The 17,560-nt window shown below is 39.6% G+C and overlaps 3 protein-coding genes across 4 annotated transcripts; 2 read left to right on the top strand and 1 right to left on the bottom strand.

Moving 5' to 3' along the window:
* Positions 1 to 893: 893 nt before the first annotated feature.
* LOC117995945 (uncharacterized) lies at positions 894 to 4,762 on the top strand. Its single transcript, XM_034983962.2, has 3 exons — positions 894 to 1,008; positions 1,352 to 3,624; positions 3,965 to 4,762. The coding sequence occupies exons 1-3, from the start codon at positions 921 to 923 to the stop codon at positions 4,760 to 4,762; spliced, it is 3,159 nt and encodes a 1,052-aa protein (XP_034839853.1). The 5' UTR covers positions 894 to 920.
* A 645-nt stretch (positions 4,763 to 5,407) lies between these two features.
* LOC117996476 (uncharacterized) lies at positions 5,408 to 9,715 on the top strand. Its single transcript, XM_034984534.2, has 4 exons — positions 5,408 to 5,421; positions 5,686 to 5,765; positions 5,849 to 8,790; positions 9,093 to 9,715. The coding sequence occupies exons 1-4, from the start codon at positions 5,417 to 5,419 to the stop codon at positions 9,702 to 9,704; spliced, it is 3,639 nt and encodes a 1,212-aa protein (XP_034840425.1). The 5' UTR covers positions 5,408 to 5,416; the 3' UTR covers positions 9,705 to 9,715.
* Positions 9,716 to 10,553: 838 nt separating this feature from the next.
* PGAP3 (Per1-like protein PGAP3) lies at positions 10,554 to 17,516 on the bottom strand. 2 transcript variants are annotated; one of them, XM_069509505.1, is made up of 7 exons: positions 17,154 to 17,516; positions 16,773 to 16,927; positions 16,174 to 16,329; positions 14,876 to 15,000; positions 13,385 to 13,521; positions 12,375 to 12,595; positions 10,554 to 10,702 (listed from the first exon to the last, which is right to left on the bottom strand). In XM_069509505.1, exons 1-7 carry the CDS (start codon positions 17,287 to 17,289, stop codon positions 10,652 to 10,654), a joined length of 981 nt encoding a protein of 326 aa, XP_069365606.1. In that variant the 5' UTR covers positions 17,290 to 17,516; the 3' UTR covers positions 10,554 to 10,651. The 2 variants fall into 2 exon arrangements, with proteins under 2 accessions (XP_069365606.1, XP_034839999.1); XM_034984108.2 differs by having other exon boundaries at positions 12,391 to 12,595.
* Between the last annotated feature and the right edge of the window lie 44 nt (positions 17,517 to 17,560).

Genomic DNA, 17,560 nt, shown 5'->3' with positions numbered 1-17,560 from the left:
AGTTAAAAATATTTTAATAAAAGCAAACAATAGATATAGGTACTTAGTCGTATACTTAATTTGGATTTATCGATTTGGATTTAACAATAGATATACTTAGTCGTACCTATACTTAACTTGGATTTGCATTTTTACTGAAATTTGTATTTTAACGATGCCAGATTTTTTTTATAACGGAACCAAATTTTTCTCGTTTCATTCTTGGTCGTTTGGTAAGATATTACTTGAATCTTTTCGTAATTCCTGAAAGGCCGGCAACGCATTGGCAGTTCCTCTGGTACCACCATAGGCTTAGAATTTTCTCGCTACGCTCACAAATGTTCATGAGCGGCGGTAATCACATCGATGGTAATCACTTTACATCAGTGGGGTAAACCACCTACCCGTTTGCTCGCTATCATATCTAAAAAATCGCCCAAGTGCGAGGCAGACTTGCGCACCGAGGGTTCCGTAGTGGTTCCGTACTACATTCGTGTTTTTTCGACATTATGTACGATAAATCAAAAACTATTGAACATCATCGATGTTTAAACATAAAAATAAATAAAAATCCGTTTAAGAATGTACAGGTAAATAATAATAATATGATACCCCGTTTGGTAGGTATTGTTATCTTACTTTGCAAATTGGAAATACTAATTATTTGTTCTTGAACACATTTTAATTTTTTTGTTACCACAAATTCACTGTTTTCGGATTTATTCCTTTACTTGTGCCATAAGAACTACCTACCTACCAAATTTCATGATTCTAGGTCAACGGGAAGTACCCTATAGGTTTTCTTGACAGACACGACGGGTAGACAGACAACAAAGTGATCTTAAAAATCGACAACATGGACCTATAAAATACTCCCTTGACTACTGGAAACTAATAATTAATGTAATGTGAAATTTTGCAATAGTAGGTAGCGGAAGGTTATGATACTTCGCACTCCGCGGCGTCGGGTATCGCCTCGCACCAAGCGCAAATATCGAGCCATAAAGGACTTCGTACGAAGAGCATTCGGTGAGCTTTGTCCTTTTCCTAGAAAAATTACCTTTGTCTTATTCTATGTTAAGAATACATTTATTTGCCTTGATAGCCAAGTGGTTAAAAAGGAGGCGGACCTCCTATTCGGGAGATCGATCCCGGACACGCACATCTTTTCAGAATTTTAATTTTTAAATATCACTTGCTCTAACGGTGAGAAGTTGTCAAAGTCTGCCAATCCGCATTTGGTCAGCGTGGTGGACTATGGCTTTACCCTTCTCATTCTGAGAGGAGACCCGTTCTCAGTAGTGAGCCAGCGATGAGTTGATCATGATGATACATTTACTAAAAGTATCTACATAGTCTTTTGTAATTGCAGGAACTTCATCTCAGCGGGGTACTAAAACAAGTTCAAGTATCGAAATTAGCGTTTCAGATCTGAAAAACAAAATAATAGGCATAGAACAGGAACTAAATAACGTCAGCAAACACTGTCACGACTTGACTTGTTTCGAGAACAGTTTCAGGGAAGAATCACAAAATTCCATAGAGCAGTTGCAGCGGGATGACGGATCCGTAAACCAGCAGGACAACTGTGATACAGATGCCAATGACGTAGAAACACAACTTCTGTACACATCTTTGGAGAGCCAACATCGCAAGTCTCATGAGAACCACAAAACCGTATACGACAATCGACATGACGATACAACCGATATGGCATCTGAAAAACAAAGAGTCACCCACAATACTCAAAATTTTCAATTTAAACAAAATGATAAGGTACGAAAGAAAAGGCGTGAAGAAAATGATATTGATTTGGTTGACCCTGTAAGAACGGTCCCAGAAAGAACACATTCAAAACACAAAACAATCACACCTATTTATTCGACTAGCAGCTTTCACTCTTTGGTAGAGTCGGGAAATAAACAATACACAAAACCCAGTCCTTCCAGTCACCGAAATGTAAAAAGACACTCGAGAAAAGAATATACCGAACCGTTTCTTTTAAATGAACAAAGAGATAGAGAAACTGTTAAAAAACTGTTAAGAAATTATGAAAGAGGGAATGATGATAGATACAAAACGAAAAGAACTAAACGTGTTTATTCTGAAGTCGATAAAGACTTCATAGCTGATATTATAAAAAGACAATATAGACCCGTTAAGTTATTCGGTAGGAGAAACTCAGATTTTAGTCAATTTTCTGCCCCTGTGTGTCGCGACCAAGAGTTTACAGTGCACGACGAAATCCAAGAAGGTGTTGAGCTATGTTCATGTTGCTTTGATGAATGCAGAAGGAAGAAACATCGCCATGTTCGTCACACTGACCTCAGTGACATGAGAAGCATTTGCGACACGCGTCTTTATAGTTCAAAGAAACATAGAAGGCATAAACTTGAAAGAGATCACGTAGACGATTATAATAATTCAGCTTTATATGATGTTGTCCCTGTAAGAGAAAAATCAAGCCCGAAGACGAGAAGAAAATTCACTGAAGATAATATGATTGCATATCAATGTTTGAAAGAAGTTCCACCTTCTCCGAGAAGTAATAGACCGAGATTCAATTTAAAAGTACAACAGTATGCAGAGTATGATGATTGTTTATATAACAGAAGGCGTCAGAGCCGAAGAAACTCACCCACGCGTGAGTTCCGTGTGACAGAAAGTGACGTCTCTTCCGTTTCTTATCCTCAAAGAACACAAGCTGAAATACACAACAGCGCAAAGTATCAGAAACCCGTTCCAATTCATGAAGACGTTGGAATAATGCACAGTTTTCAGTATCCCAAATTTGCCACCGAACAAGTTAACATACCAAACAATGACACAACACTAAACACACAGTTGACAGATTCAACAGCAGACAAAACCGACAAGACGCTCTGCGAAATCAAAGACATACTGAGAACATTTTTGCTTGAAATTAAAAAGGAATCGACGTATAGTGATAGATCTGATGACACGAGTAAAGTTGAGAATAAGCAGCCGACTGAGCATCAGGGTGCGAAGACAAACTCCAACATAATACCAAATAGTGGTCAAAGTTTTAATAACTATGGTGCCGGGCAAAATGGTCTACCGCCTTATATGCCGGCTTTTCCAAACCCATGCTGTTACCCCATACTTCCCGTGTGTCCTATAAACTGCATGCAAAACGGATACACAGTACCGAGTCCTAGTTACACTTGCGCTGTGTGTGCTAAGACTTCGAAAGAGCATGGTTGTCTTAATAAAGAACAATCTCACAATAGTAAACCCTCTGAAGACGTTAATACGAACAACGAAACCCAGGAGCTCATTAAGGAAATATACAAATTTGTATCCCAAAAACACAAATCACCTCGAACTGAAATATATTGCAATGAGGACAGTGCTAGATCAAAAAATGAACATTTGTTTGACAGAAAAGTTTTAACTAATAGATACGTAGGCGGCAGTACTAAAGCCTCGAAACATGATGCAAACGTTGGAACACCGCATCTAAAGTACTACTCTAAAAGCTGTGAAGCTATTGGGTCAAGAATACCTTCAGACACATATAATACCACCGCTAGCTACTCAGATACGATATTAGAGAAGCTAAGCTTAGATGTGACCCAGACCTCGAATGAAAACGATACAAGTACGGATGTTCCAGGGGAAAAGGTAATTTGTTTTCGTACTACTCATAAATAATACCAATCCAGCTATGGCACTGGATCAGTATATTTATACTATGTGTTTCACCGGTGAAGTAAAGACCATACATAGGCACAATATACTACGATCCTTATTCTATGCCACAACTATAAAACTATAAAACTTATAGTTATTGGGATTTCTTTATTGTCCTGCTCATTTTTTTTTAATTTTTACAAGTTTTCATAAAAACAGGTAAACTACATACCAAGGAAGCAAGTAATAAAGTTTTGATACGTCTAAGAAGAACCAACCTTACAATGGTCTTAAATTTGAAACTGATTGTAATAGCAAAAATATTTTTCAGGAGAAACGAGGCAAATTAAGAAAAGTTCTCAATCCGTGGAGACTGTTCAGAAAGAAGAAAAAAGACATGATTGAGGAAATGAGCGAGAGCGAGAGCACTGTGGAGGTGGAAGTGAAGCCGAAGCCTCCCTTCAAGCAGCACATACAGAGCTATGCGATGCACGGCCAAGAGTATTACCATCCACCGCCGATTCCCCACCCACATTCCTGTTCTCCTCGCCATGATTGTTGCCACTACGAGCCGAGGATGAGTTATCAGCACCCAGCACCTCCTGACTTCTATAATCATAACCCTCATCATCACGACCACGCTCCAGCTCAACACTACAACCCAAAATATCCAACAGCACCACCTTATCCCGCCCACGACCGCCATTACAACCAGATTCCCCAAGTTCCTCTATGTCTCAAAGAAATCGAAGTGAAGAGCATAGGCACTCAGAGTGAAAGAAAAGTGTCTATTTTCCAGAAACTTGCAAATAAGATACCAGCAACAGTGCAACAGCCAGCTCAAGAAGCCTCTCGACGCAACGTTCCCGTTAAAGAGAAGACAAACTTTTGGAAGAGTTTACAAGAGAATGCTAAGCAAACCGACAACGCCACTATGAATTTTTCTCTGAAAATGCAAAACCAACTCGCACAAGGGGATGTGAACATGAAAAACGTGATGATGAAGAAATTATTCTACAAAAGAAACCCTTTCTCGCCCAGGAACTTGATAGTGCGAACTTTACTCGGGAAGGACAAGTCAAGCTACGGCAACCCCCCGAAGATGTACCGACCTCGAATGTTCATATAAGTGTTTTGTATGCGTTTCTTTTAAATTGTAAGTGCTTTCGTTTGTATTATTGTTTGTCAGAATTAAGATGGTCGTTAATATATTTAGGAAAATATGAAAAACTTGTTTGTATTTGATTTCTCCGTTTAAATTTTAGTTAATTATTGTAATATACCTAGTATACGAGTACTGACGAGTAATGCACTGCGCGAGAGTCGATTAGGGATGACGACCAGCAGATTAGAGAAAAAACCAGGAAGAAATCCAGAACTTACCAATAGATCTATCTGTTGATTTACAAAAATGTTGCGGTCTGGGGATTTAAAAATATCTCAAGATGAAGACTCTATGGTGGTGGTGCTATGGTGAAGGCCCCAAGTGAAGGTCACAGTTAGGGTAATCATTCATCCAAGGCTGCCATCGGTGCCATAGACGTTTTTAAGTAGTTTTATGTGCTAGTTTGGTGTTACGGAATTGAGAAATACTGGCGACATTTTATCCACAAATAACTAAAAAAGAAGTAAATTGTAAGTCACAGATGTACAAAATCCACAACAAAATCAGCATTTAAAAAATATATGAATTTTTTTTGGAATTAACAATTTCAGTGTTTAGACATGAAAATGAAATTATCAGTTTTTAATAGATAGTAAAATTCGTTATACTACAATTACAATGAGGTGAGTATTTCATTGTAGTGAATTTATTCTAACTGATAAGGATAACAATAGAAATAATCATTTACCCAAAAGTCGAAAACAACAGGTAACTCCGTTTACGGAAGGATGTGGGACCCCACCGCATTTATTTCCCAGAAAATCCATACAATTATAACAAAAGTCTATGTATTTTGAACTCTTACTGAATTCATAATATTATAGGAAAAACACACGGAATAAATATAGACGAGTAGATTCTCATTCTCACAACCAAATATTTTTCAGCGAAATTAGAATAAACAAAACTTGCAAACAACGCTTCAAAGGTGTCGAGCACTTTTTACGCAGGGTTGCTTTTAACCTAGGTAACATTCTTTTATTTCTTAAATAATTCACAAGACTTTGTTTACGTATTTATGCATGTGATTAATCTGCGAGTCTATTGCAGGCAACACCCCATCACAGACTGAAGTTAAAATCATTTCATGTATCCCCGTTGACGTGACCGATTTGCAGGCGAAAATCCAATTCTTAGAAAGGCAACTGCAAGAAACGGGCAAATACCCTGACAAGATATCAAAATCAAAGACTGCAGCGCAAGTGACACCACCGTTAGGATCTTTGAAAGGTGGTACAGAAATTGACAAAGTCGGTGCCACCGATACTAAAGGAGCTACAGTCAGCGATAGGAGTGGTGCAGTTGAAAAAGTGCATTGCGGTTGCAGAGTTGGTGAAACGAACGGTGTAGTCGGTAAGAAAAATAGTGCAGTCAGTGTTAAGAACGGTGCCAAGGACAATGTAGTTGGTGATAAGGGCGGGGCAGTTGAAAGAGTGCACTGCGGTTGCAGAGTTGAAGAAACGAACGGTGTAGTCGGTAAGAAAAATGGCGTTGTCAGTGATAAGAACGGTAACGTCAGTGGTAAGAACTGTGCAAAGAACAACGTAGTTGATGATAAGGACGGGGCAGTTGAAAGAGTGCACTGCAGTTGCGTAGTTAATGAAACAAACGGTGAAGTCGGTAAGAAAAATGGTGCAGTCGGTCATAAGAACGGTACAGTCAGTGAAAAGAACGGTGCCAAGGACAATGTAGTTGGTGATAAGGGCAGGGCAGTTGAAAGAGTGCACTGCAGTTGCAGAGTTGGTCAAACGAATGGGGCAGTAGGTAAGAAAAATGGTGCAGTCGGTAATAAATACGGTATACTCTGTGATAAGAACTGTGCTAAGGACAATGTAGTTTGTGATAAGGGCGGGGCAGTCAATGCAAAAAATGGCGCAGTTGCTAATAAATCTAGTAATCCCAACACAGGCAGCACGGTAGTGAACGCCATTCTATATGGAGGGTCTTATGCCAACCAGTCTAAAACCATAGGTTACTCTAGCGATAAATCGCTAAGGAGCGACAGATCCCGTTACAAGCCTTCTTATAGCGGCAGCGAAGCATCCCGCCACAGAAAATCAAATGTCTCCTTTGTTTTGCCCGTTATAACGACCGAGAATAAAGAAGAACAACCATATTGTAGCACTAGCTCTTATGAAAACAATGATCTGGATAACCCAGTCAGAAATATCGCCGAGGCCGAACGTAAACTCGCTGCAGCTGAACGTTATTATAATAAGCTTTTCAAAAAGTCGAAGAGGACGAAAAAATTTTGCAAGGGAAAGAGAGAGCCGAAAACACACCTAGTATATATCGCCCAACATATCGGAAACAACCCTTTCAATGCGAATGTTTCGTTGGATCTTGAAACTTTGAATAACAAAACCGTGTCACTAAGCCACGCATATTTAGATAACGTAATTCGAAAACAATACGATCCTAAATTTGTCGTTCAGGAATTTTCAGACACCAGTCACTTTTCACGACCGATTTGCAGAGATACTAGTGATGAGTTTGCACGTTCACGCCTGTATGAATCCGATGTATGTTCGTGCTGCCATGGGCGATTTCAGAATATCGATAACTATATGCCGAAAGGTTTCGATTTCATAAATAAATTAACACAGTGCGAACCAAACTACACAAACAAAACATATTATGATTCAAATCTCTATGACGTTGTACCTGTAAAAGAAAACACAAACAAGCCATTAAAGGAAGGTGATTCGCCTAAAAGAGGTATAAGGGACATAGAAATAAGATGTTGGCCTGAACAATTTCGCAGCAAATATCGACACGATCCCAAGACAGCTAAGTATCATGCTGAAACTCATCTTAAGCGACGTGATAATTTAACAGCCCATAAGTTGAAATTAGAGCAATGTAAAGTGGAGCAAAAGCGAATCAATAAACAAGTTCACGAAGCAAGTAAGGTAGCTCCAAAGACATGTTATATTGACGTAAACAGAAATGACACTTTCCCCTCAGCTAAGGTAAAAAAATCTGAACCCGTTAAGAAGATTGTGCTAAAAAACGAATCAATCGACACAGATGATTTAAACACGAGTCTACTCCTCAACAACCAGAGCACGCAACTGGAATTAATTCCCGATGACAACAAAACAGAATCAACGTTAAATCAGATAAAAAGTATCTTGCAATCCGTTCTGGCAGAAGTTAAAACGAATTCAAAAGTAAACGACTCTACGGAAAAAAAGTTGAAAAGAGATGCGGTTGTGCAAAAAGGAGCTTCTCAAAATAACATGCAAGGCCAGTCGACTCTACTCCATAGCTTCACTTACAACAATTCTTACAATGCAAACCCTTACTTGCCTTCCTGTTCACAACAACATTCGGCTGGCCAATATTGCTTAGCGGGCACGCCTTACCAACCTTCTATAAAGTATTTACAAAACTTTCCAGTATTCGTCCAAACTTCGTCAGGACGACGCTTATGCGCCTGCCATTACAAAAATAGTTCGCATAAACCTTCTAAATATAAGCAAGCTTCAGCGGCTGCTACCAACACCGACAAGGAGAGAACCGGAGAGATACAGAAGAACGATGGAAACAAAGAAACAGAAAAACTCATCAAAGAAATTTATAAGTCTATGGCTGCGACTATGGACTTTCCGACGAAAGAGAATTCCGTGAGCGAATATGGTGATGTTAAATCGACTAAAAGTGATTTCATAACCGAAAGCAATGTAAAAGATGTGAGAAGTGCCGGTACAGTCGTAGATAAACGTGATATTGAAGTTGAAGCTCTACTTTCTTCAAACGTATCGAGTAATAGTAAACTAGTATACAACACCAGCATCCAGCCGAAGTACACGACACAAACGATCGAAGAGCGCCATTGCGATAAGTCTACATCAAATGAAACAAACCATGAAAAAATATTACATAGATTCGAACGCAGCGCTGAGACTATTCTTGAGGCTGACGAAGAAACTGATACGTCCAGCGACGATACTGAAGACGAAGATATCGTTGAGGAATTCGAAACACCGGTAAGTACTTGAGATAACAATATTATGTCCTATTATTCTTACACACATACAACATTAGCAATAACCAGCTGATGCTCGCGACATGTTCCACGGGGTTGTAGCTTCTTAAGAACACCATGAAAACAGTTTAAATATGAGATGAATGGATGAAAAGTAGCCTATGTCACTCTTCACGTCTTTAGCTATACCCATGAAAAAAATCACGTCAAACTGTTGTTGATTTGCCCTTCAATTACGGCGTAAAAAAACACGCTTTTGCGTTCATACGTTTCGCGTTTTAATTTATTTTGCATGTTTTTCAGCCCAAACATGAAAGGAAAGGTCTCCTGCAAAGAATGTTTAATTCTGTAAAAATGTTCAATAGAAGAAAAGTAGACCAGAAATCACAAAATGAAAGTGAAGTTTCCGGTACAAGCGACTCTGACGACTACGAAACTATCTATAGTGGTAGAACAGCCGTACTGCAGCGAAAGACTCATAGGCAGAGCTACCAACACCAAGCTTATACAAAAGGAATATTAGAGGACCAAAATGCGTTGAGATCGTTACACGAAAAAGGTAAAAGGTCGCCGTATTTGGAGCAAGAGTATAGGCGGCAGTGGAACGAACGACTCATGTTCGACAAACAGCAAGAGAGGAGATATTCCTCCGAGCGACCTCTCTCGAAACAATTACCTCTACAAAATGAACATCCTGCATACTGGAATACCTATGATGCTAGAACCGTCTTAGTTGACAGCAAGCGAAGCCCAATCAAATATGTAAATTCTAAAGCGAATATAACTGACAAATTAAAGCGTGGTTCCTTCGATGAATTAAATGGTGGCACTATGAAAGACAAGCGTGGATGGTTTAAGAAACATAAGGTAGTTAATTGTGGAGAACAATGGAAGAAGTTTGTATTGGAGAATTGATGTGTTCGTTTAAAAATTTATACTTAGTGCCTAAGTTTTGAGAAAGGACTCTCAATATTTGCTCTATGTCAAAAGTACGTTTTACTGTACTAAATCTTATAGTACGCGACAAGTCGCGATGGCAATGAGGCGGGCGCACGTCACCTGCGCTAGCCCGCACCGGGTTAACGCGAGGGCTGTGAGGGTGTCGAGGCGTTCCCTCCCCGAGTGCCATCTCGACGTGTCGCATTTAACATGACAGTTAACACATAGAGCAAATATGGCGAGTCCTTTCTCAAAGTTTATCTGTGATTTTAAAGCATCGAATACACAAAACCTGAGGTGGAAGATTTTGTATGAAACATGCTACACAGAATACCGCCTCAGTTAGATATAATCTGATTCTCTTACTTTGGCTAACTAATTACTGAGATAGCGAATCAGTAGGCAGGATTCCACCCACCCCAGTTACTGTGTGTTAAATATTTACTTTTTTGTCAATTCCCCTATGTAATGTGCTGTATCAGTTAAATAAAATTCTCGTAAAAGTTCGACTAGTAGTTTATTTATAACTTAATTGTAATACAGTTCTTGCAATTCACGAAGGCGAGTGGACTTTACTTGTGGTTACGTCGCATACGCGGACATTGCGTAAGTGTGCGTGCATGTCGGACCAATCAGCCGCGAGCAAGCGCTCGCAAACGCACACATTTAGTGTACCTTACTACCGATACGACTTAAACACAAGCATGAGCCACTCTCATTCGTGAACTGCAAAAACTATACTGTGTGTTAAATATTAATTAAATATTTACTTTTTTGTCAATTTTCCTATGTGACGTGCTGTATCAGTTAAATAAAATTCTCGTAAAAGTTCGACTAGTAGTTTATTTCTAACTTAATTATAATAATAACTACCTATTGGAAATAAATACAGCACCCGCACAAATAGCTATGGTAACTTCAAGTCACTCTTTACGCTCGATCGCTGCAGATACCTCAGATCGTCGATCACGAACCTGCGGACAAGATGTGTACATTATCTAAATATATAAAAGCGAAATACCACTCACTCACTGACTGACTGACTGACTGACTAATCACGAAATCTCAGGAACTATAAAGCCTACAAACTTGAAATTTGGAAGGTAGGTTCTCTCTAGGACGTAGGTGTCAGCTAAGAAACGGTTTTGAAAAATTCTCCCCCAAGGGTGTGAATGGGGGGGGTTGAAGGTTGTATGAAAGTCCTATGTTTTTGAAGTTAGAAACATGAAAATCGATAAAAGGTTATTAGCTTTAAATAATAAAAATCTGTATAAGTCAATTTAGGAAATTCCCCCCTTAAGGGTGGCAAAATGGGGGAAAAGTTATTATAGAAAAGTTTTAACTATTGTTATTTTTACTTGAAATTTGAAACGTAGGTTCTTTCTATGGGCTAGGTATCAGATAAGAAAGGATCTAACTAAATTCCCCCCTAAGGGGGTGGAATGGGGGTTGAAAAGTTTTATGAAAATCTTATGTTTTTGAAGTCAGAGATATGAAAATTGGCATTTAGGTATTCTGGGTTTCGTGCCTTAAAATGAGACTGAGTACTCACTCAGTCACACTGAGTAGGTAAGGCCTCACTTACCTACTCAGGTAAGTGAGGCCTTTTGCAGCGGGAAAATTTCAGATCTCATGAGAAACCAGAAATTTTACGCGGACGAAGTCGCGGGGAACTGCTAGTATGTAATATATTTCAACGGTTATATTCACGTATCCAGTCGACGTTAGCCCGACTAGTTTCGAACCCATCCGGGGACCTTTGTCAAGGGAGTCAGTTCGCGCACGAGTCGCGGTTAAGACTGCCTGTCTTAAGCGGACTTTCTGACCAACAGAGTTGTTCACATATGGAATAAATTGCCTAAGGATGTGGTTACGTCAAGTTCTGTTAACCAGTTCATGAATAGATTGGACAAACATTTGGAAGACTCGAAGCACTTCTGATATAGACGCATCAGCGAAAGCTGCTTAGTCTATTAAAAATAATAATAATAACTTTGTCCACATGGATTTAGTTTTTTAAAAATCACGTGGGAACTCTTCAATATGAGCCTCAATAGCTCAACCGGTACATGAGTGGACTGAAAACCGAAAGGTCGACGGTTCAAATCCCGCCCGTTGCACTATTGTCGTACCTACTCCTAGCACAAGCTTGACGCTTAATTGGAGAGGAAAGGGGAATATTAGTCATTTAATATGGCTAATATTCTTTAAAAATAAAACCGAGATAAAAAGCCGTTTCCAAGTGCAGACAGACAGACTGACTCTTTCGAATTTACAGTAGGTATCAGTATGCTTGAATGAGCTGTAATAGCCTAGTGGTTAGGACGTCCGCCTTCTAATCTGAGGTCGGGGGTTCGATCCCGGGCACGCACCTCTAACTTTTCGGAGTTGTGTGCGTTTTTAAGTAATTAGAATGTCACTTGCTTTAACGGTGAAGGAAAACACCGTGAGGAAACCTGCATGCCTGAGAGTTCTCCATAATATTCTCAAACGTGTGTGAAGTCTACCAATCCGCACATGGCCAGCGTGGTAGACTATAGCCAAACCCTTCTCACTATGAGAGAGACCCGTGCTCTGTAGTGAGCCGGCGATGGGTTGATCATGATGATCAGTATGCATATGGATGGATGTCCCGATCGTCCTTACAGCAATTATGGCTAACCTATAGAACAACGCCGGCAGCAATGCAGTGGAGAGGTGCCACAGCGCGTGCGCGTCCCAGCCGCGGCGCGGGGCGAAGTCCCACAGCTCCATCGTCAGAAACATGCCCGACAGTGCCGTGAACGCGACCAGCCGCCAAACATAGCGGCTACCCGCCACGTACTGATACCACGACCATAGCAGCCACAGTAATGAGCCCGTTACGCCTGTAAGATATTATAGTTGGGCCATTAAGAGCGTGCGAACTGGGTCATAAATCATTTTTATCAGACCTCTCGCTCGCACTTACAGGCACTTTATGGAACTGGAATATGATGCTCTGGGGTTGCGTGTAGCAGTAAAAAAAGGAGTTGTCGATAGTCGACAACAGGTTATAAAGAGCGAAGAGAAATAATACAAAGTTAGCTACCAGCTACCGACATCCCTTTATCGATAACAACTTCTACAGTATTCTCGCAACCTTATGATAGTAATGATTTATGACACAGTTCGCACGTTCATAATGGTTCAAGAATATAAACTCTAGCTAGACAGGCAAAACTCATACAATTGTTTTCTAACTTGAAATTAAAAGTGAAGATTAATTTTCCACAGCCAAAAATTTGCCCTATAGGTTTTCTTGACAGACACGACGGACAGACAGACAGACAACAAATTGATCCTATAAGGGTTCCTTTTTGAGATACGGAACCCTAAAAAAAGTAATAAAAAAACCAGCCAAGTGCTAGTCAGACTCGCGCACTGAGGGTTCCGTACTACAATCGTATTTTATCGACATTTTTCACGAATAATCAAAAACTATTATGCCTAAAAATAAATGAAAATCTGTTTTAGAATGTAAAAGTAAAGTCGTTTCTAAAAATTCGTGATCGAAATTTTTCTTGTGATGTAACCTCAAATTCACGGGTTTTACATTTTTCCCTAATGTCTGCTATAAGACCTACCTTCCTGTCAAATTTCATGAACGGAACCCTAAAAAAGTGTCAGTTTCTTACCGAAGAACACATTAACTTGCATGTTGTAGTCGTAGTCAATCCGGCCCGTGTAGAGGTACCGCGCGTGCTCCACGTAGTACAGCGTCAGCAGCGCGGCCGCCGTCACTGCCGCCGCGCGCCCTCTGCTGCACAATATTCTGGAACAGAATAATTATGCTTTGGTTTAAGTGTTTATATATATATACTATCTAGTTAACTAATTGTAACTGTTTGTCTCTATAAAATAAAATAAATTAAATTAAATTAAACAGGCACTCACTGTGACACAAGGGTATCACTATCTACATTTTTGAATTTAAATGATAAGCAAGCTTGGGAATGAGTTGCTTAACGACTTTGTGATAGTTCTAATAAGTTTGAATAATTTTGTAAAGTGGTGATAATAAAAAGAATACCCGGCTGAGTTTGTTGTGGGCTCTTCTCAGACCTGGGCGAGTGTGGAACCCTCGTAGCTTTAGTTTTAAGTTTGCGTTGTAATTATCACCACTATATCTTACAAATCTAACACTATACCAGACAATCAATAAGAGTAATTTATTTATTTATAATTTTAACAATTTTTGTATGTATGTTTATGTTAGTTTGTACTCGTAGTTTAATTAGTGTAATTGGCTTTATGGCCGTTCTAATTAAATCTAAATATATAAAAGGAAAAGGTGACTGACTGACTGACTGACTGACTGACTGAATGACTGACTGACTGACTGATCTATCAACGCACAGCTCAAACTACTGGACGGATCGGGCTGAAATTTGGCATGCAGATAGCTATTATGACGTAGGCGTCCGCTAAGAAAGGATTTTGGAAAATTCAACCCCTAAGGGGGTGAAATAGGGGTTTGAAATTTGTGTAGTCCACGCGGACGAAGTCGCGAGCATGAGCTAATAATAAATAAATAAATAAATACATAAATAATTACCTATTTTGAATAAATCATTGGACTTTGACTTTGACTTTGAAGTGTAGTCCGACGCCATATTTTTTTCTAGAGTAAATAGGCATCTTCTATAGTACGCGACAGGTCGAGATAGCAATCGGGGGAGGAACGCCCCACACACCCGCACAGCCCCCGCGCTAACCCAGTGCGGACATCTACCACTGGTTAGGATTGCCTTTCCGAGAAGAACCAGCAAGAAATTCGGCGGTTGCTCTTTTCAAAGATTTGATATACAATATTATTCCATGTATATGATGTATAAAAAAGTACTTGCAGTCCCGCGATGTATGGATAAGTGCTGGAATGAGTTACCATATTATTTACTAGCTTATGCTCGCGACTTCGTACGCGTGGACTACATAAATTTCAAACCACCATTTAACCCACTTAGGGATGGAATTTCGAAAAATCGTTTCTTAGTGGACACCTACTCTTTACAAAGAAGACAGCCTCCAAATTTAATGTCTCTAGGACCAACGGTTTAGGCTGTGCGTTGATATACATATTATATAAGTCAGTCAGTCAGTCCGATACCGATCTATCGGATACTCACCGTGCTATGGCCGCTATGAGCAGACTCATGACCATGGACAGAGCACACGCATAGTCCATGAACTCCGTGAAGAACTTGTCGCGTGTGTGGAACACCGTGGACCACAGCCACGCGTGTATACACACCTGGGGAAAGGCGAACTTTAGGTTTAGGTAGTGTTCCGACCGCCGACGATGAACGAGAAACGAGTACAACTAGAAACTATAAACCAGTTTGCGATCAGTGGGAAGCGAGTGTGTAGTTTCGATAGTTTTGTCACCGGGCTATACGCGAGTGTGCAAGTGCGACGAGCGATTACTCGCGCCATTCACGCGCTCGCTCAGTCCTGTGCAAACCTGCGCGCGCGTTACACGTGTTCAAGCGAGCGAGCATCGCTGAACGAATATCGCTGAGCGAGTTTATTTTTGGAAGCTCGTCGCTCAGCGATAAAACTAGTAAAGCGAATCGTCGCCGGCAGTGTGAACAGTCAGAGAGCAACTTTTGATATATGCATCTCTTTTGTTTACACAGAATGTACATTTATTGTGCATTTCTTGAAGAAGTATTAATAAAAAATGAATTGAATTATTATCAATGGTTAACAAATAAACTATTAATAAACTTAAATCTAAAAAAAACAACATTAAATTAAAACTAAAATAAATTAAATTAAATCTAAAACCTCGTCGAGACCACCACAGCGAGGCATTGTACCCAAGATGCTGGCAGCATTACCCCTTTGGATGGCCAAACTAATTCTTTGACCAAGGTAGCTGCCAGCTCTCGGGTTCCCGGTTGACTCGATAACTCTTTTCGCAATTTCTTCAAAAAGAGCTCGAGCCCCCGGGCCCTTCTTGAATTTCTTGAATGTACATTTATTGTGCGTTTCTTGAATGTACATTTATTGTGCGTTTCTTGAATGTACATTTATTGTGCGTTTCTTGGGTAAAGGCAAGTACAAAATTGTTTGTGGATTTTATTTAAAAAGTAGCTGATGCCCGCAACTTCGTCTGCGTGGAATTAGATTTTTAAAAATCCCGTGGGAACTCTGATTTTCCGGTATAAAAAGTAGCCTGTCTCTCCCCAGGTCTTTATCTACGCCCATGCAAAAACTCTCGTTAATCGTGATTGAAGGACAAACCAATAAACCAACAAACAAACACACTTTCGCATTTATAATAAGGGTACTGATATTACACTCATTCCCACAAATTACTTTCCCACTTTCCCGAGGCGGAGCATAGGAGTTGCGAGCTTATTACGTTTCCTAGTTTGTAAACAAAGTAACTTTACAAGTAAGGGATAGATTTATGCCTTACCCAAGCAAAACCGTGCCAGAACATGACCATCGGTGTGTCCTTGATGGGGAACTCCCTGATGATTTTCCTGTACATGTGTACATGTACAAGCAAGTTGAGCACGGACGCGAAGGCTGATGCAGGCTCCTGCACTCCCAGGATTCTTCTGAACGGCCACTGGTGGACAAAAGTGCATATTGACCACAAATATTTGCTGTTGATCAATTGATTAGAGAATGTGTACATGTACAACTAAATTAGTACAGTACACAAAATCCATAGAGACACAATATCCATGGAGAGAAATTAATATAGGGCTCTCTCTGTTATGTAATCGCATGCAAATGTCGTAAGACAAAAAGTTGGAGGGCATTAGCCATTTTGAGTGACCAATCACAAAAAATCCTATGGATTCCATACTAACCGTGTATGGGGTAGTACAGAAAACCTAGGTTTGTTTGTGATTAGTCGGTCACTCAAAATGGTTAAGTCATTGATATATTATAAATACTATCTGTCGGTGTGTGTGTTGATATATGTATAAAAATTAATTAATTAATGAAGGGGGACACAGCCCTCAGAAATGAGGCATCACAGTACAAAGAGAGTGGGAGTCATACTTTTCCATGAAATTTAGGTATCTGATATCCCCTCTCCTGGTAGCCCTGCACGGTGCGCCACATGCAGTGGTAGCGGCACTCGTCCTCACAGCCCCAGCCCAGCAGCCAAGCCCAGCTGTCTTGCAATTTCGCTGCTTCCCGAGTAAATACTCCATCTGCAATTTATAATAAGTTATAACTTGTAAGGTTAATACTTACTATAGTAATCCAACAGATACCTAGGTCTTGAACTTTTGAATTAGTCTGTATTCATTATTACATTTTTTGCGGTACAGTATTTAGTGCAGTACAGTAAAAAGTTGAATAGTTGAGGATTAAATTGTCTGGAAGTGGAACACAGGTGATTAATTCCGATAATGCAGGTAAGTGTCATTTATTTACCTGAAGTGCAGTTGGTATTTTTGCACTTTTGCAAACATTTTTGATAGAAAGGCGATCGATCACCGTCACTACACGAAATAGAAGGAACTAATAGTGATAACAAAAGTAATAAGACGTAATATTTTAATTCATACATCTTAAAAAATATTTGGAAAAATCGTAAGCCGATTCGATTACAACTTATGTGTAGAAAATAGTATCTGATGATAAATTATCTGATGTGGTTTCATGTAACGTATTCACTGTATATTCTGTTACAACTATAATACACTTTTCAGTAGTAATTATTATAGGTAAATAAAATGGAAATGAAATTCCAACTTGCGCGGTGTTTATTTATACTTTTGTCGATCACGATGTCGATAATTGATAGGACTGTCAAAATCAAATGACACACTTGACTTTTA

The sequence above is a fragment of the Maniola hyperantus genome, chromosome 3 (assembly GCF_902806685.2).
Source record: "Maniola hyperantus chromosome 3, iAphHyp1.2, whole genome shotgun sequence".
NCBI lineage: Eukaryota > Metazoa > Arthropoda > Insecta > Lepidoptera > Nymphalidae > Maniola > Maniola hyperantus.
Note: the sequence above shows the minus strand (reverse complement) of the source record. Positions and strands in the feature narration are given on the sequence as shown.